Consider the following 20383-nt stretch of genomic DNA (forward strand, 5'->3'; position numbering starts at 1 on the left):
GCACTCTGGGGTATTCAAAACATACCATCGCATTCGACAACGTTACTTCTGGCGCGGAATGTACCGTTACGTGCAGCAGTTCGTTCGCTCCTGCCTCGCTTGCCAACGCCGCAAACCGTCACCACACATGTCGCCAGCTGGTCTGCAACCGTTACCTTGCCCTGACCATCCGTTTGGGCACATAGGTATCGATTTGTATGGACCACTTCCTCTGTCGTCAGCTGGTAACCACTGGGCCATTGTCGCCGTATAGATCATTTAACGCAATACGCCGAAACTACCGCTCTCCCTGTGGCTACTGAGCGTGATTTTGCGTCCTTCCTACTGCATCAATTCATACTGCGCCACGGTCCACCCCAGGCACTTCTTAGCGGTAGAGGCCGTGTCTTCATGTCAGAAGCCGTCGAAGCCATTCTCGCTGAGTGCCATTCTGTCCATCGCAAAACTACTGCTTACCACTCGCAGACGAATGGGCTCACCGAAAGTTTTAACCGCACCCTCGGCGACATGCTTTCGATGCACGTCGCCGCCAACCACACGAATTGTGATACTATACTGCCCTTCATCCCCTATGCCTATAACACCACCCCTCAGAGCACGAGCAGTTTTTCACCTTTCTTCTTGTTGTACGAAAGGCACCCGTCAAACACCATCGACACGATACTCCCGTACACGCCGGATCCATCTGAGTGTGCACCTATTTCTGACACAGCCAGGCTTCCTGAAGAGTGTCGCGAGCTTGCCAAGACATTTACAACGCATGAGCAAGAGCGGCAGAAGCGCATTCGTGATGGCTCCGCCACTTCTGAGCCCACGTTCCTTCCAGGTTCTCTTGTATGGCTCTCAATCCCGACCTCTGTAGCTGGCCTTTCTTCCAAACTACTCTAGAAATACGAAGGTTTCTACCGTGTGATCGAGCACACATCTCCGGTCAACTATCTGATCGAACCAATTGAAGAATCTTGAGACATGCGCCGTTGCGGGCGCGACATAGTTAACGTAGAGCGCCTGAAGGCTTACTGTGACCGGCTCATAGTGACAAGCTGTTAGGTCACCAGGCGGCTCCCTCTTCGACCCCGGGGTAATTGTAGAGAAGCCTCCGAACACGGAAATGGGTCGAACTCTCAAGTGCTGTCAAGTGGGTCTACCCGAAAAGGACGCCGCTCGCGCTGAGAGCCCATGCTTGGCCGTTACTGTCGCCATTGTGTATTGCTCGCTGTGTGCCGGCTAATAAACGCCCTAACAATATATATATATATATATATATATATATATATATATCTATATATATATATATATATATATATATATATATATATATATATATATATATATATATATATATATATATATATATATATATATATATATATATCAGGAAAACAAGTGTATACTTAAGGGCTCGTTTTTCATGTTTTAGACCATAATAATGAGATCTAACAGACAATAATATAAACTGGTAATAAATGTGTGAGATAATAAACGTGTGAGCCACTAATATAAACAGATAAACTGGGCTTAGACATGTTTTTTTAGTTGCAAGACGCACAAAGATGAAATGCCGTTCTGGGTAATTATTTCGGAACAAGGTTCTCGGCAAAAAAATGTGGCGTTTTTTCTACAGGAAAAGCTGAATCTCCTTCAAACTAATGATCCATTTCGCACCAAGAATTCTGAGCAGATTGTTAATTTTTTGGTACCGAATGCTAAAACTGTCGTTAGGGCGTTGTCCATAGATGTGAAAGATTTGTACTATTCTTTACCTCATAAAAATGCTTCTAGAATTTGTCGAACAGTGCATACTTGAGCATGGTGCAATGACCTTTCAGAACACTTGTGGTATGTCAGTGAGAGGTTTTCTGGATTTACTGGCTTTGTACTTAACGTCCACATTCGTTAATTGGAATGGGAACACCTATATCCAAAAACAGGGTATTTGTATTGGTTCAGCTATTGCACCCGTCCTCAGTGATAATTTTATGACCCACTTAGATCGATTGATTGATGAGAGGTTGTCGGGAACTAAGGTATTGAAGATCTTCAGGTTTGTGGATGATTATTTGGTTTTTTTTTGAAGTGTGACGCCAAAGAGTTTCAAAGTTTTGCTGTTTTGACACTTGGAGTACTTGAGACAGTTTGTCAGCCTCTGACACTAACACATGAAGTGCCCTATGGTGATCCGCTCAGTTTCCTAGATCTTTTGTTGCAATTTCAGGATGAACACGTTTGTTGGCTTTATGAGCCCAGGAGAAAAAAGCAATTGTTGCCTTTCTCTTCTGCCCATACCAAAGTAGTGAAGAGGTCTGTTGCACGAATGAGCCTTTTTAATTCGTTGAAGAAGTCCTGTTTTCAGCTCATGAAGAAGAGCTTTGAGCAACAGGTTTTGAGACTGAAGGCAGCAGGTTACCCGCAACGAATGGTTATAAGCGTCACTGAATCACTACATAGGGACCTAAAGAAACAAAATAGGCAGCGTATTAACACTTGCCTGCAGCAGCGTAAAACGGCTGTTGTCCCCTATATCCATAGTGTGGCACACAATCTTAAAAAGATTGGTAATAAGGTGGGCGTCCGAGTGGTCATGTCTGCTCCTGAAAAACTGTCCAGAATTTGTCACAAAACTTGTCCTGTTTCAAAAGAAAAGAGGGGTTGCCAAATTAGGCATCGCAATAAATATGTTGAGTGTGCACAGTCAGTTGTTTACAAAGTGCCCTTGTCATGTTGTCTTGTTTATGTGGGAACAACTGAAAGATGCAATAAAGATAGGCTAAAAGAGCACCACAATAAAGCGCAGAAGGGTACCGATGGTTACTTGGCGATCCACTGTAAGGAGTACGGTTGTGTATCTTATTTCCATAACCCGTGCGTGTTATATCGGAACAGAGATTTATTAACCTGTTTGATAGTAGAAGCGGCGGAAATGATACGCGATGATTTTGAGTGTGTTAGTGCACCCTATATCTCGCTCACGCGGAAAGAACCATGTTTTTTGGCTGGGGTGATAGAAAATAACGGATAGTAATGTACGGGACTGGCACGTGTGCTTTTTGTTGTCTACCTTTTTTTATTCTTTTTCTCTTTTCACCCCATTTATAAACCCTGACGTTTGTAATAAACGTTTAGTTGAAGTTAAGCGCTTGTGTTGTGTGCTCTTTGTAATAGTGGCTGCGCTTCCTAGCAAGATGGATCCTTACCAACTGACCCAATACAAGTGTTTATTAAGATTATCTCGCTGACCATCTTCAGCAGCGAGTGGGGCGTGAAGCACCTGTGTGCTTTTACTGCGGCGTTCGTGGACATATAGCCCGCTTCTGCTCAGAGCGGCACCGGTCACCTCTGCCGCAGTATCAACGACCCCCGGCATCCTCACGTCGCGCAAGTACTCGGAGAGACAATCGCTGGCCACCCAAGGGCTACAACCGAAGCAACTTCCAACAGACCTTCCGCAGCGATTCACCGGCAACTGTGCGGAGTGTGACACCACCAGCCTCCTCCCGCCAGCATCGATACCCTTCACCAGGTCGTCGGCCTCTCACTTCTCCTTCTCCACCGGAAATCTAGACGCCGCGGCCGATGGGGGTGAGGTCGCCGGACATTTTTCACTGCGTACAGATATGCATCCGCCAGTTTCCATGCTACAAAATAGAGTCAGTGTTCTTGTAGATGGTGTCCCCACGTCCGCGTTAGTCGACACAGGAGCAAATGCTTCCGTCATGAGCAGAAATTTTAAGACTCGTCCTGGCAATAAAGTGATGTTATCTTGGGGAAGGCATACAAAGTTTTTCGCAGTGAGTGGAGAACCGTTGCGCCCAGTGGGAGTTTGTACTGCAACTGTTAGTTTCGGCACTAAATTGTTTAAGGCAGATTTTGCAGTTAATTCTTCTCATGACGTTATCCTGGGGATAGACTTTTAGAAAGAATGTGGAGCCACTGTGGATTGCGCAGCTGGCGAAGTTTTACTGTCTGGTTTTTGTGAAGAGCCCACGCGATGCCAACAGACTGTCTCAGTCGTTGATGACATAGTTTTACCAGCAAAATCGAAAGTTCAAGTGCCTGTGGAGGTTTGTGGTATCAGAGCAGATAACGTTGACGTTATAGTTCACCCAATCCAGCTGAACTGTGCAAAGAAGGATGTGGTTGTGCCGCACTGCATGATTTTTGCAAGTAGTGGCGAAACTTTGGTATGGTCAATTTGTCTTTCGAGCCGATTGTACTGCCTGGTGGAATGAGGCTGGCTGTGTTTGAGTTCGAAGTCAGGAGCAACGTTAACATTGCAGTCATTAGCAACGACAGGGAAAAAAAATGCGTCTGATGTGGCTTGTCCTAGTGAAGACATGCTAATGGATATGGTGAATAAGTCGCTATCGCCAGAGAAGAGACAAGCATTAGTTCGGATCCTCTCCAACCATGCATCCGTTTTTGATTTCGCACTCAATAGCCGTAGATTTTCTGCACCACCTTCACGCACTCGTCATGCGATTGATACTGGTTCCGCCCATCCCATTCGTCAGAGACCATACAGAGTATATTCGTTGGAGCGTAAAGTTATTGCTGAGCAGGTGGAAGAAATGCTGTCTAGGAAAGTTATACAAGAGTCGTCTAACCCCTGGGCAGCACCAGTAATACTTGCAAAAAAGAAGGATGGGTCTTGGAGATTCTGTGCAGATCACCAGCGGCTCAACTCAGTTACAAAAAAAAAAAAAACGTAAATCCGTTGCCCCGCATCGACGACGTTATCGATTGTTTGCACTCCGCTTCGTATTTTCCTTCCGTAGACTTAAGATCGGGATATTGGCAAATCTTTATGCACTCTGCCGATACAGAAAACGGCTTTTATAACTACAGATGGTTTACTTGAACTTAACGTCATGTCATTTGGTCTATGTAACGCTCCAGCCACGTTTGAGCGCTTTATGGACACAGTTCTCCGTGGCTTAAAATGGGAAGTATGTCTTTTCTATGTTGATGACGTTGTAATTGTTGGCCGCACGTTTGAAGAACACAATCGTCGACTTGATGTCGTCCTCACGTGCCTTGAGAAAGCAGCACTTACCTTGAATTCCAAGAAGTGCCATTTCGATGATCGTGAAACTCTAGTTCTTGGCCATATCGTAGACAAACATGGCGTTTGGCCTGATCCCCACAAAATCACCGTCGTCAGCACTTTTCCTCAACCACGCTCACTACGAGAACTCGGAAGCTTCCTGGGCCTGTGTTCGTGTTTCCGGCGCTTTGTTCCTAGCTTCGCCGATGTTGCTGAGCATCTTACTCATCTGCTCAACAAAGACGTACCCTTCAAGTGGACGAAAGAGTGCGAGTCATCATTTTCGCAGCTGAAGCTTCTACTCACTTCTGGGCCTATTCTTCGTCATTTCGACGCATCAGCCCCTACTGAGGTTCACAGTGACGCAAGCGGAATCGGCATCGGTGCAGTATTAGTTCAGCCTCACGGCGTCGCCTACGCGAGCCGTTCTTTGAGTAAAGCTGAGCGCAATTACACTGTTACAGAGCAAGAATATCTGGCAGCTGTCTTCGCCGTGCACAAGTCTCGCCCGTACATCTATGGCCGCCGATTCTCCATCGTCACAAACCACCACTCACTTTGTTGGCTCATTGGTCTACGAGATCCAACCGGTCGTCTTGCACGATGGGCGCTCCGTTTGCAAGAATATGATTTTGATGTTTGCTTCAAGAGTGGCCGCTTTCACGCGGACGCTGACTGGCTATCGCGACTTCCCCTTCCCACGACTGAATGAGACGCTGACAATTTAGACGACTGTCTGGCCGCTATTGACTCACGTTTTCCCGATTTGGAAGCGTTCCGTACAGAACAACGTCAAGACCGTAATCTGGCTCCTTTTTTCTCATCTGCCGTCGATAAGCCGCATCAATGCCCATTCGTCATGCAGGATGGTATTCTTTACAAGCGAAATTTCCCTGCATAGGGGGCCCGCCTACTTTTGGTTGTACTCAAATCACTGCGACCCAACGAGTTGCAAGCTATGCACGACGATCCAACATCTTGGCATATGAGGTTCACCAAGACCTATCACCGCACACTGAAACGTTTCTACTGGCCCCGCATGCGTCATGCTACTGCTAAATACGTGACGAGCTGTGAGCATTGTCAATGGTACATGAGTCCAACAAGCGCGTCGCCAGGATTTCTTCATCCCATACCACCTCCATGTTTTCCCCTTGAGGTCATCGGTATTGACTTGATGGGCTCTTTTCCACGATCTATCACTGGGAACCGCTGGATTATAGCCTGTGTAGACCGCCTCACTCGGTATGCTGAAAGAGCAGCGATCTCAGCCACAAGAGCCGATCACGTTTGTGATTTCCTGCTACGCTACATCATCCTCCGGCATGGGTTTCCTCGTGCCATCATCAGCGACCGTGGCCGCCAGTTTGTAGGCGATGTCGTGGAAGAGTTGATTCGCCGGTCTACTTCCCAGTTTCGTCACGCCACTACATACCATCCACAGACAAACGGTTGGACTGAGCGTGTCAACAGGACGCTCATTAACATGCTCGCTATGTACGTTGATTCCAAGCATAAAAACTGGCACGAAGTTTTACCGGTTATGACCTACACCTACAACACCGCGCTACAAGACACCACCAGCTTTAGCCCGTTTTACCTTCTCTACATCCGTGAGCCACGTACTACCCTCGACACGATTCTCCCGTTTTCAGATCAAGAAAACTCATCCCTTGCAGAGACACTCTGTCGCGCAGAGGACGCACGGCGCATCGCGCGTCTCCGGACTTTCGCAGCCCAGGACCGTTCAAAGGCTCGCTACGATAAGCGACATCGAAATGTGTCGTACAGCGAAGTTGATATGGTGTGGCTGTGGACTCCAAATCGCAAGAGTGGTTTGTATCAAAAGTTTCTGGCCCGCTATACAGGTCCCTTCGTCGTTTTGTCGCGCCTATAGGTGTTACGTACGTGATATCACGCCTCACATTTTCTGGCCATGGCTCCAGGAAAACATGACGTCGTACATGTCGCCCGGTTGAAGCCATACCACGTGCGACACTAACTCGCCAGTGCACATCGTCTGCAACAGGGGAAATGATACGCGACTTTACGGGACTTTCGTTGAAGTGGGGTGGAGGAGAAAAAAGTGAATGTGTTCTGTGCCAGGCCCGACTGCTGCAACCATCTGTCATGCCACCTGTACAATAAACATCTCTCACCCGTAACAATATATATATATATATATATATATATATATATATATATATATATATATATATATATATATATATATATATATATATATATATATATATATATATATATAAGCACGTCTTCTGTAATAAACGCCTCTTCTGAAACTGATATTTACATGTCGCATAAGTTTATGCAACATATCTGATATATCCACCTATGAAACATTGTTAGTCGGACTTTGTGTTCGGAAACCTAACTCTCTTTTGCCATATTTTGTATGTGCGTTTTGTTCCCAATTGTATAAAACTGTTTAGATATTGTACATCATATGATCATTATGAAATTGCATGTTGCAAAACCGGATAAAATAGACACGTTTTTGCACAGTCTGTAGTATGACGGCGAAAACTTGGATGACGCAGGGGGAGTGGCATGTGACATCGAAAAGGTGTGCGCCTACACTGAAGAGAAAAATCACAAGACTGCTGTGCCCGTCGTCATTGCTCAATGCATGCTCAAGATAGAAACGATAGCTTGTTGGGAGTGCAAATTATTTCCGTTTTTCATAACATCTACTGAACGTTTCCTTTGCTTGCACTATCATTGCATAGCTGATGTTAACTTACCACAAGGTCAACAGCAGGGCTTATAAATTTTCATGTAATTTTTAACACTTTAATGTCTGAATTATGAAACTGCCTAGAAAAATAAAAATTGGTTTCATTTTCGAGCTTTCCATAGCAACTTTTAAATGATTCATCAGTTGAGTTATCTAAAATGCACCTTTAATGCATAGTTTTGTGTATGTCACGAATTCTTCACATGCCACAGAAGCGAGGACCTTGCAAAGAAAAGCGTGCTTGAGAGCTACACAACATGTCGTGTTGAGCGCGTACACACCACATGGTGTGGGCATGCCAGTCAACTCCGCGCCGCACCCCGAAAGCAAGCTCCAGCCGGGTGGTCTGGGAGGCAGCCCTGCTCGGCTGTTCCGCCCTGCAGGTAAGCCAGAAGGCCCTGGTCAACTGAGCCTGAGTCACCTTGGCTGCTAATGGACTTCTGCAACGAGGAGCCCACCTAGAGTGTCTGTGAGGGGTGGCCCGCACCAGGCCATCTCCCTTCTACTCCCTCTCTCTATATAAATAATAAGGATATTTCTCTCTCTCTTTCACCAAAGAAACAAAATTATTGAAAAGAGAACTTGCTTCAGCTATGCGAGAAAAAAACAAAAACAAAGTGAGCGCTCTTGCACGCGCTTGGCCCTTTCCGCAGTCAGCAAAACATTTGGTTCAAGCCTAAAATGAATTTAGCAAAATAGCGCTACATTTTTCATGCTGAGAGTTACGTTCCGCGTGAGTACTTGACAGCTGGTATTAAAGGCGGCACGCATTCCGTGGCTTGTTTGCGCGATGTTTTTCTGTATGTCGTGATGGCGCGACATCAGGCAGTAAAGGGTTAAAAACAATGTAGTTTTGTCAAAGGGTTTTGCGAGCTAATCACTGTCAGTTCAGTAAGCGTGATAACTGTCGAATCACAGTTTAGATTTCTCTTAATTGTATAATATCTAAACCTTAGTCGAATCAGAGTAGAATGCTCTTAACCGTAAAATATATTCACCATAACAAATTCGTGCAGCAATCATTACAAGTGTCCTGGTGCCACACTGAAAACATAACTTATCTTGTCGTTCATGTTTGTCAACAAATTACAATAAAACTACTTTAGTGCGCCACACGTTTTGATGACAAGTTTCCAGAAAACAAAAACGCCAGGCCTGCGCGGATCGCGCCGCACAGCGAAAACGAAAGGTACAAGAGCGGTCCTTCAGAGCCTTTTCTAAACACTGTTCGGGATGCTACAAGCACACTTCTGGGCACCTACTAGCCATAAATTATCATATATTTGGTGTAGTAGGCCAGCATTTACAATGCGATCCTTCGTCAGGCTTTGGAGAAGCGTGGTATTCGCTACACACTTGTTGGAGCGAATACCACGATTGTTCTTGACCACCTGTTAACTTTGGCGCATACCCATTTCAGGCATAATTCTTTATCGTCGTCAGCCACTGCATGAACAATTGGCACAACATTTCTTGCAAGTGCTTAACAGATACCACGCTTCTCAGAAGAATGACGAAGGTAGCATAGTGAATGCCGGCCTATACTACCCAGAAATTATGACTATTAATGTCACAGTGGGTACCAACAAAGTGCGCTTGCAGCAGTTATCCAACGAGTGTTTAGAAAAATCTCTGAAAGGTCGCTCTTCTAGCTTTTGCTGTAACTGTGCAGCGCCTTCCGCGCAGGCCTGTCTTTATATTGCTTCAGTTTCCAGCCGTAGTTACCTGAAGAGGTGAAACGTCCACAACTACCACAACTGCTCTTTTATGGACAACTTTTTCAACAGCCAAGGAAGATCGACAAAGTGTCACAATGATTACAAAAGTACAGTTGTGCGGGTCACTGACATGTGCTACTTACCTGCCGGTATACAGAAGGCATCTCATAAAGCTTCTCACACCACTAATATTCGGCTTAAACGTTTGATATGGTGAGATATGTGAAATTCAGGATGTTCTAGAATGTTCAGCATTCGATTTTAGGCACTATAAAATTTATATTCCAGGGTCACTCTTCACGTGCCAGAATATGCGCGGTCACCATGAAGGGCACACTTCACACAATAACGCGGGCTTGCAGCAAACTTTAGAAATTGTATCGCAAAACACTTTGTTTCCGCTGTTGTCTTAGTAATCTATATTATCGCGTTTTTAATTTGTCTTTATGTGTGCAAAACTACGAAAACAATATGCACGTCTATCGACTATTCCGACCGACCAGCACGACAGCAACGGGAACTGAGAGCACATGCGTATATCGACACACTAAAACATTAACATCTGCTTTATGAATACTTCATTATTAAATCCCTTAACTTTGCTGGTTGTTGTGGCATAGTTGTTTTCCTGCGGAGCAGAATACATGTTCAAAGCAGCACCACAAAACAAAGTGCATATCTTTCTGAAAGGGTAAGATATCAAATAAGTGAACAACCATTTATGTATTTCTCAACAATTGCGGTATTTTTCGCTTTCATTGCACTGGACTTTATGTCCCGCCGTGAAACTAAACCGGGTGCACGACATCGTCGCGTCCGGCTAAACCTAATAAAATTCGTTTTCATTCATTCATTCATTCATTCATTCATTCATTCATTCATTCATTCATTCATTCATTGTCAATTATTCAACTGACCAGGCTTCAAACAGATACCGCTGTAAAACCCACTGTGTGGGCATCATGCAATCTAACAGAGCTATTCCGTAAAATGGTGTGGTCAGGAAAGGTTGACTGTTCAATACATCAAACCGAGCACGTTGTCTGCAAAGAGCACGAAACTACCACCTACATTTGTAGAATTTGTACTAGTAACGCGTGTAGAGACACGATTTATTACTGCTGTATCTGTATATTTCAGCACATTTTACAATGTAGGGATTGGATATCATATCACAAGAGCGTGTAACTAAGACGATACGCCGAATTAGGTGAGCACACAGTAAAGTTTCGTGCTTTCTCAATAATCACACTGTTTGCAGGGCCTCATTCGAGCTTCGCTAACTTCCCCATCTTTTCTCTGTCTTCATGGGAAGTGTAAAATGCAGCAAGCACAAATTCCCCACCTTGCACCACGCTTAATGGCTCCACAGACGTACACTGCACAGATATGACAAGCACACCCACATGCATGACCTCTCCGTTACGTCTCCTTAGCGCCGATGTATAATGAGCTGCTCGAGCTCGCAACCGGCATCAAATTCAGCGAGCTTTGAGAAGAAATTCCGCAACACGCCTTTCATGACTTCCCTACACAGTTTAGGAACACTTTTTGCAAAATTTTCCTGTTACCGTTGCTGAGAAAGTTTCCGAAATGTCCTCTCTTCATGTCAAATAATCACATTGCTTGACGCCATTTGTATGGGTGCTTTCTGAGTTGAACTTCAGACGCCTTTTGTCAGGAAACAATTGTGAGATGCAGTCATAACAAATAATTATTTGAGCCACATCGCAGTGTTTATGGCACCTAATACGTCCTAAACACTTGTCCGCGTTCAAATCTTCTTGGTGGGAGATTAACAGGTACCACTGAATTGACCGCCCACCCACTGCTAAGGATATCGCGCTAAAATAATGCATTCAAGTAAAACACACACGTTTTTATTTGGAAGCATGCTGTAACGCGAAGGGGGCACATGTAACTATTGACAATGATGGCTGGCACACGCGAGCAGTAATAAAATAGTTCTGCATGCTATCATTTTTTGCTGAATGTATGCTTGCTCATCGAAGCAGCGGTGCAAGTTTTGGTACGCTATAGAACCACTCAAAGACGAAAGAGGCACTCGCCACCCGGCTGGCGTCACGAATTGCACCGGAAAGACCAATAAATTGAACCATTCTTTGTATTTTATTAGTTTGTTCAAGAAACTAATTTATTCAAAGATGCCACTCCTGATAACCCGTCAAACAAACTTTCCAGTAGCCTATCTTGAAATGTTGACTCTCCAATGGTAGAGGAAGCGAACGATTCTGCTACCGTCCCGCAGCGCACCACAACGCCTCAGCCAGCCTCACTAGCTTGCAAGCATCGTGGTCCTTCAAATAGCTCGACCAATGACACAGCACGGCGAAACAAGCCTCGAACACCGAGATAGTGGCGGCACCAAGAGACACATGGCACTCCGCGTGTCAACATCGTACCGCGTTCATCGCCTGTCGCTGTTGCAGGGATCGTTTTGCGGTGGTCGCTGCTGCGATGTGGCAAGGGAGTGGCCAGTCACCGCCTCGTTTTCGTCTGCGCTCTTACACGAAGTGGAGCTAAGTTGGTCGGCGCGTTGCTCGTCAATGTTGCGCATAGCGCGAGACCGGCGCCACAGTGAGCTCCTGAGGCAACGCCTACGAACCGCCGTGTCAGACTTTGGTCTCTTTCGGTTGTTCGCCAGTCTCCGCCGTCGGCATCGTGACAACGCCGTCTTCGACTTCTTCCAAAAGCCAGTAAGTGGTCATCGTTCCTTTTCCCTGCAAAAGACGTAAAAAAAAAAAAAAACGCCGCCGTCGTGAGTCATGGAACCGCGAACGGGATGATAAATAATGCTAAGCATGCGCTGGCTAAAAATCAAAATTACAACTACTTGCCATTAGAAACGGAGCATCTGTGAACGCCTTGTTAATTAATGAAGTTTTAATTCACATTTCTGCCCTGACTGCAGGTTCTCGCAAGATCGCCCTCATTCTTTTTGCTTTATGTAACTTTCGCTTCCTTGTACATTACGTTCTGTCGAAGTATATCTCTTCGGGGCCGTGCGAGCACTGATCGAACGAGAAAAAATGTAGTAGATCTGACAGCTTGCCTTGTTGTAGGATACACTTGACACGGTAAACTACACCGATGGTACTGAGAGGCAAGTTTTTCCTACAGAAAAGAAGGCTAAGCTGCACCATGAAGGGGAATATGACACAAGTACAGAAAAACACAACAGTGACATTTCGAACTACCGAGCATTTTATTGCGCTCCAGCTGCTTGCTCGTTTCATTGGGTCTTCACCACATTTTCCTTTTTTTCACTTATTCTTAACAGCAGTTAGCTTCTATTTCTTTATCCCCCTGCAAGAAAATTGGGCGCAAAAAAAAAAAAAAGCAGAAGTGATCTAGATATGACCCGTCGGCCAGATTGGCCAAGTGAAAGTCGCTATATAGGTGCGACTGCCGTGGTCTGGGAGTGAAACACGTGTCGTGGAGCTGTATTGTGGTCTACAGCATACAGACCACGCGAGCACGTGCCAGAATCGCCGTTTTGCTTTCGATATCATTGCCAAGGTCGATGCCAATTGGTCGCGAAACTTCGAATGAAAAGTGGCTCGGAACGCGTATTACGTATGTACAACGATCAGACCTCTAAGTCAAGCGCGACCAGGTGGAGAAGAACCACACTAATGGTGAGAAACCAAGTTTTTTTTTTTTGCTACAGTGAAGCAATTATGTTTTACAAATGACATTTACCCAAATATAATATGTATAGGTGCAGTGCGCCAAGAATTTGACAGTGATATCAATTTTTACGAAAAACATTTTTCTGACGCCCTTTCAGAGGATTGCTTGTCGTTACTATTCAGTGCAGCTGCAGCGCTTTCGGGAAGACGCGCTCGAAGAGTTGTGCAACGACGCGCCCCCTCAAGCGTTTGGCTGCTCCGCACTCGCTAATGATTCTTTCAACTACTGGGATGAGAGTTTCATTTATGCTGTGCGCCTAGTTTACGCCTGCGTCTCATTGTTGTTGAATGTGTTGAGCATAGCGGGTAACTAACGGGCAGCAAGATGATACGGATACCATTTGATTGCGAGCCTTTGCCTCAGTGCACACAGAAACGATGTGCTGTGCAAGGGCAACCCCTGACCACCCATCTATTCTCGATAAAAAACCGCGACAACGGTCGGAAGTACTATGCTCGCTGATCTTTCGTGAATCCTGTGGCCATGTTTGCTTCTTGCACACGCTTTTACGCCTGCTATCAGTGAGCACATCGCTGAGCTATCTATCGCGCTACATATTTCGCGCCTGCAAGCGCTGTTCGCCACGGTATGTTATCGGAGGATAAGGCGAAACGCAGTGTTGGGGAACTCGTAGTACTTATTACCACACTTGTAGCTGATTGTGTGTCATGTAATAAATTGCCGGTATTGTGAACATTTAACAAAACAGAAATGTCAGAAATGTCACTTTACTAGGTGCCATTTTTTGTTGGAACTGCAATCTACAAGCAATGCTCATTTAAAAAAACCTGCGTGTGTGTGAAACAAATAAGCCCCGCTGCAGTGGTCTGATGCACTCGGCTGCTGACCCACAGGTCGCGGGATCCAGCTGCGGTGACTGCATTTTCGATGGAGGCGAAAATGCTGTAGGCCCGTGTGCTCAGATTTGGGTGCACGTTAAAGAACCCCAGGGGGTCCGGAGCCCTTCACAACGGCTTCTCTCATATTCATATGGTGGTTTTGGGACGTTAAAACCCCTCATATCAATCAACGTCAAACAAATAAGCAGCACTGCAAATATGAGATGATGATGATGATAATGATGAGTCTCCTGGTATTCTGTTCTGTGTATGCAGACACAATCCAGAGGCACTGTTCTGCAAACTGTAAGCCCCTACACGCGCTAATTAACATTGGAAGTGGGTCCGTGTCCTTCAGATAATAGCGTTCTCATTTTTTTTATTTTTCATTAACCTCTCTTTTTCTCCAAGCGCGTGCAACACTGCATGTGCCATAGTTTCATACAATAATAATATTGTATGAAACTGTATGGCCTGTGCCAGTCTGGTCGTCTGGTTCCTTGTACTCCAAGATTAAGGATAAGCGAAGGCTTTTCTTCGTTTCTTTTTTTTTCCAACACGTTGCAGATAAACTGAAGGTGCCTGTCTCTTACTACATCTGTCTATTCACTTACCAAGGGTGTCATGAATACGTCGCATATTAGTGCCGTTTTAGTGACTGCAGTCGTTTTACCGACCCGACAACAGTGGGTGTGTGGGCGTGACTGATACAGCAAGAAGCGAAGAATGTGAAAGACGTTAAGGCCGCTGGCGTGGCCGGGTCGATCTCGTCACTTATCTCGAAATTTTGGAGCAGATTGACTGCGGCTGCTGGCGTCCAGACCACCTGGATTGTGGACTCGTTTGCTTGCAGTTCGCGCCTCGAGCTCCGCATGAGTTGCGCGAGGGGAGCGATACTGTGGCTAGGAAATAATGATGATCAAGTAGGGCGATCTTGATGGCGCTGCAGATGACTCCCCTCCCCGCACAAATGAGCCCCGGGGGAAAAGTGTGAGGGATCGTAACGTGAGACAAAGAGGTATGTGGAGAGTTAGGTCGTCAACGTGGAAAAGCAAGGGTTCTTTCTATATGTTTCCGGTGGGTGGCACTGGGAAAAGTAGACGGGATAACGAAATGGGCGAAAGTACGCTGTGGCCGTACCCAGGCGGATCCCACAATGACTCGATGGGGCGTTTCGGAAGCGCATCGGGCGAAGCGACCGGATGCGGCTGACAAAAATGCTCGCACATGGATCAGCTTAGCCGCTATAGCATGGGCAGCGCATCGGCGAGGCTTGTGCGGACTGCCGCGTCGGCTCACCGCCAACCTCGGCTTAGTGGGACGTCTGGGGTGCCGAGACGGGCGCACAAGTACACGGAGTCGCTAACGTCGGGATCGAGCAGCAGCGCCACGTGCAGTGCCCCCAGTGCATGGCAAGTGCGTCTGGTAGAGTTAGACGCTGGGGTTGTTTGAAGGTCACGCCTGTGTTCGTAGAATGACCTTCGATATTGACAGCTCTTGAAGGCTGGTTTAGACAATGGCCGGCGTCGCATGTGTGGTCCGACATCAGGGTTAACCCAGATCCAGATTTTCGGGACACGAGCGGTTTAGTTCGCCTTAACGACACCACGTGGCGTATCAACCTTAAAGAATTCAAAAGTCCCGCCACACGTATGCTGGGACGTAGTACTAAATAAAATATAATCAAAAGAAACAGTGCACACACCCTGAAATGTTCGCTTCACCTCAGTGCCTAAATAAAGGCGCGGTCTGTTGTCGTTATCTCGACAGCGACGAATGACAGTGGATTGACAGTTTTTCTGGACATACCCATGCCTGACATCTCACAGCGTTTCGCACGAAATATGTGGCCGTCGTAGACACACCCTTAGTGCATCAAAAGAAGCGTGTTTGTTTTTTGTTTGTTTGTTTTTAGTTTCTGCACTGTCGTGAATTGTAGATATTAAAGAAGCATGCTGCTTTCAGGGTTTCGTGTTCACCGAGCATCAAGCATTACGAATGGGTACGAACAGGCCATTGAGGTTGTATAATAACCTTTTTTTTTTTTGTGTGTGTACGCTACTTAGCTGAAGCTCGCTTGCTCCTTGCGTTACGTCAAAGTAAAATGAATAACTTTGAGAATGCTAAAAATTAGAGTATGAAAAGGAATGTAAGGATATCTATTGTTTTAATTTAGTTGTAAATGTGGCTGCCACCTATTGCGCCGTCGAAGCAGCTGTGGCTTAAACTTACGCACGCTGTCAGGCTTGCTTTCACACCACACCATGATCTCGGTGTCGCACGGACATTTTTGCTCACGATCAAGTCCGGTACCGATCGATTTAGTACTCAAGGGCAGTACGGATCGAGGCTGGACACTCCTTTCTTAATAAAATTTCGGCGTGCACGCAGTTCACTGTGTGCCCGCCGAAATATCAAACCAACTCACACCAATTTTCCACACTATTACTAGACACCCCTGTTAACGTCACATTTCTGTACAAGTTAAAGAACCTCTGGTGATTGAAAGTTTCCTGGGCCCCGAGTATACAGAATCCGTAATAACCATGCTGCTATTTCAAGGCCTTACACTCCAAGTTTTATTATTACTGTAAGCACAGCCGCAGTACGTGCCAGTATCCATCGAGACTGTCATGTGAAAGTAAAATCGACGTTTTAATAACGTTTCCACTGGGGGGGGGGGGGGGGGGGCAAGCATGCCAGAATATTTTCGCAGTCCGCCAAGCTACCCAATTCACAAAAAGTGCCTAAGGAACATTGTAATGGTGACTCTAGAGACAAGTCTGCCATTCAAAATTTTTAGCGCTTAAACAGAAATAATAAAATTTTCATTCTGCTGTAAGACAACTGCACTGCATAATTTTTGCCAGCCTCGGTACAAAGTTCGCGAAATCGAAACATTATCACATTACTGCCTCCAAACGCGCTGCGTTTTTAGTGTCTTCAAATGTAGGTTCAAGGCATGATCAAATACTCGTCACGAAGGAAGGTCGCTTGAACAAGCTATCGGTGACTAAGATGGACGTTAAGCGATTGCAGATCGGTACCGATATAAAAAAAGAAACAAAAAACATCGACGAGAAAGCGGTTGCGACGTGCTCATGTGATACGGGACCGCAGGCAGACGGCAGACTACGATGCAGCGCTGGCATTCTTTTTCTTTTTCCAGCGATCAACGAGCATCGAAACATTGGTTGCAATCTTGAAGCAGACAAGCAATGCGTACTTGATCTGTTCATTAGTTTGACAAACCATCATTGGGTTTGGCTTACGAACACTGTGCGGAGTGCAGTCCATAGTGAGCTTCGAACAGTTGGCTCAGTGAATCTATAGGCAGGAAAAGAGCTTGTTATCGTTCAATTTTCTTTTTCGTTTTTTTTTTTCATTCACTCTGTTGTATATTAGCGTTCACATAGGTACCTTTTTCGGGTAAGTCAGCAGTAAAGACGACATGCATGTGTCCATGGCTGAACTTAGCCTCTTAGGGTTTACTCTTTGAACAGCGTGAAGTGGCACTGCGGCGACAAAAATAGTGTGTCATGTTTCAATATTCCCAACAAAACTACGCTGATAAGGAGATGGCCGCAGTGGTTATGGAGCTCGGCTGCTCACCCAAAGGCTGCGGGTTCGATCCCGGCCGGGGTAGTCACATTTTTGTGGAGGTGAAATGGCAGCGGGCCGTGAACACTCCGGTGTCAGTGCATGTTAATGAACACCAGATGGTCAAAATTTCTGGAGCCGTGCACTGCAGCGTCTTTCAAAATAATCTCGTGGTTTTGGAACGTAAAACAACGATCAGATATTATGCTGATCAGGAAAGCAGAGTATACTAAAGAAAAAAACGCGTTCAAACAGTGTCTTTTCACTTGAAAAAATAGTCCTGAAATCTTGCATGCCTCTTGATTGTATTATCGACGTGCTCCCGCCACTTCCACTCAAGAATGGCAAACATCTTATCAGCCTGCGACACTTTTTTGTTTGTTTCATAGGAAAGTGGCGAGCGCCGGGAATTCAAGGAACGAAACGCAAGCCAGCAGCAAAGCAGCCGATGGAAAATATTTGTTGTTGCTGTGGCAACTACGTACAGGCGTGCTTTATCGCGTTTCCGCGTCTGCTTGGCTTCGCCGTTTCGCCGTCTGTTCCACGCGCATCGGTGCGCGGCTGTCGGGGCAAATTTCGCCGCAGTCACCGAGCGAAATGGCTAGAGTATTCATACGCATCCCATGTATGCTCATACGTTCATTTTATATGTGCGTGTATATACATACAAAACTTGAAATTTTCGAAACAACTTCAAACACCTTCTCCTCCGCCTACGCAATTGCTGGCTAGTGAGGAGTACATGGCAGCAGCGCACCATCTCTGACACCTCAAAAGGGCAAATCTATGTTTGTGTACACCTTTACTGCCATTGTTTGCTAGCCGTCGAAGTCGCCGTAGGTCGTTCGTTTTTGTCGTTAAAGTTATCCTGTGTTCTTTGTCTTACGTTCGCATATGCAATTGCCTTTCTTGGTACTTTCGCTGTGTACAGGAAACGTGGAAGCGAAGTGAACCTGTTCGCCGAGGCAGCTGGTATCGCAAGGAACCTATGGAATACGACCGCTTCACACCCCTTATTGTAGCGAATTGTTTGTAACTAGGCTCTACTTTGCAGAAATCCTGCAGGTAATCTTTTTCATTCCGTCATTGGAGGGAATACAGGGAAATAAACGTATTAGTTTAACTTCCTCCAGGGAGATAAGAGGGGCGATGAATTTTGGCAATGCTTCAGTGGTGCCCGCTTTTTGTCCTGCTTCTGCCACGGTGCGATTGGATATGTTGACCCTGTCGCGATCCCATATCCAGTCACACAACGGAGAAGCGCGAAATTGGTCTTTACGAAAATAGATTTTTTTTTTGCAGTGCGCATTTGGGCTGGAAAACTGAGGACAACAGCGTTCATCCTCGATGTGCCCTATGCTATAGTTATGGCTTCGTGCTTTCGAATAAATAAAAAATGGTCAAACCCTCGCCCGTAAAATTTGCCACCGTAATGTTTTAGCCATTAACTCCCATTTGCACGATAGCATTAAGCGCTCGTTTCGCACAAATTATGACGTCGGTCTCGGCTCCGCCGTCATTGTTTGTGAGCGAAAGCTTATCGCTTTATGTGGCGCCAAAAATTGAAAAAAGGTGCAAATAAAAAAATATCAAGAAAACCTTGGGCAAAAGTGGGGATCGAACCCCCGTTGCACACGTGGCAAGCGGATTTTCTACCACACGGCCAACATCAGCTCAGGAATATATTGAGAACAACTTCCTCTGTTTGGAAATCCAGTGAAAGTGTCATGCTTTAGAAACACACACGTCTTGTGTAGATGCTTCATAATAAAACATGAAATATTGCAGTAATGATGCATGGTACAGTATAGTTCGCAGTTGAAGGGAACGCTCGAATGCACACCATCAATTATCCTGGCCCTCTAAAAGCAAGTGGATTAAGAAACAATCATGCAAGTCAATAGTCTGTGAAAAGGAGTCGGAACGTTTAACCACCGATAGTCTTATGCATATCCAAGCCGCTATGATTCCGTAAGATAGCGAAATCTAAATATGCTGCTCACGCAGGTGTTCCCTTTAACAATGGGCCCGTCTGTACAAGCACCCATGGAAATCGGGTGTAGAACATGTGATTGTTCAGTGAATTGTGAGCGCGGGTGTAAACACAGACACGAAGCAAAGAGGAGCACACAGTACGAGCGCTCAACTAACAACTGGTTTCTTCTCACGTTCGAAGGACATAAAAGTACACATGGGTGCGCATGTGAACAGGAATAAGATCATAGTGGGAGCAGCAAGTGTGGCGTTCATTCGTAACACTTGTCTATGATTTATCTATATAGTTAAACTCACAGTCAAGGAGTGGTAATGACAGATGGCTGATACATTGATTCTTATTTCTAGAGATGTGATATGCTTCAGAAATTTCACGCGTCGTTTGAAGCGGATGCTGGAAAAGTACACTTGTTTTTTCAAACAACGGTTGACACTTGCAGGAGTTACAATGTTAAGCTAAAACAGAAAAAGAACTACCTTTCAAGGAGCTCAAACGCTCCCTGAGGCGTATATTCAAACATCGGCTGGTTTGGCCGATGTACATGCGAACGCACGTCAGCGGTATGCTATACACCACTTCTAAAGAACACTTAACAAGCTTTTTTGCATGTTTCTGCAAACATCATCTGCTTTTTTGACGCGCCCTGCGCCCTCCTATGCACCATGGCACATATTATTTATTATTTATTGGGCGCAGAAAAAACAACGCGCACACCAA

At 45.6% G+C, this 20383-nt stretch overlaps 1 protein-coding gene across 1 annotated transcript in view; it reads right to left on the reverse strand.

The window, feature by feature from the left end:
- Positions 1-9548: 9548 nt before the first annotated feature.
- Positions 9549-20383, reverse strand: part of LOC119171524 (atrial natriuretic peptide receptor 1-like) — a 642832-nt gene continuing 631997 nt past the window's right edge. The window contains exon 22 of the mRNA XM_075892142.1: positions 9549-12258. Within this exon, the coding sequence (XP_075748257.1) occupies positions 12151-12258 (108 nt within the window). The 3' untranslated portion in view covers positions 9549-12150. The remainder of the gene's footprint in view (positions 12259-20383) is intronic.

This window comes from Rhipicephalus microplus, chromosome 4, assembly GCF_043290135.1.
Source record: "Rhipicephalus microplus isolate Deutch F79 chromosome 4, USDA_Rmic, whole genome shotgun sequence".
Classification (NCBI taxonomy): domain Eukaryota; kingdom Metazoa; phylum Arthropoda; class Arachnida; order Ixodida; family Ixodidae; genus Rhipicephalus; species Rhipicephalus microplus.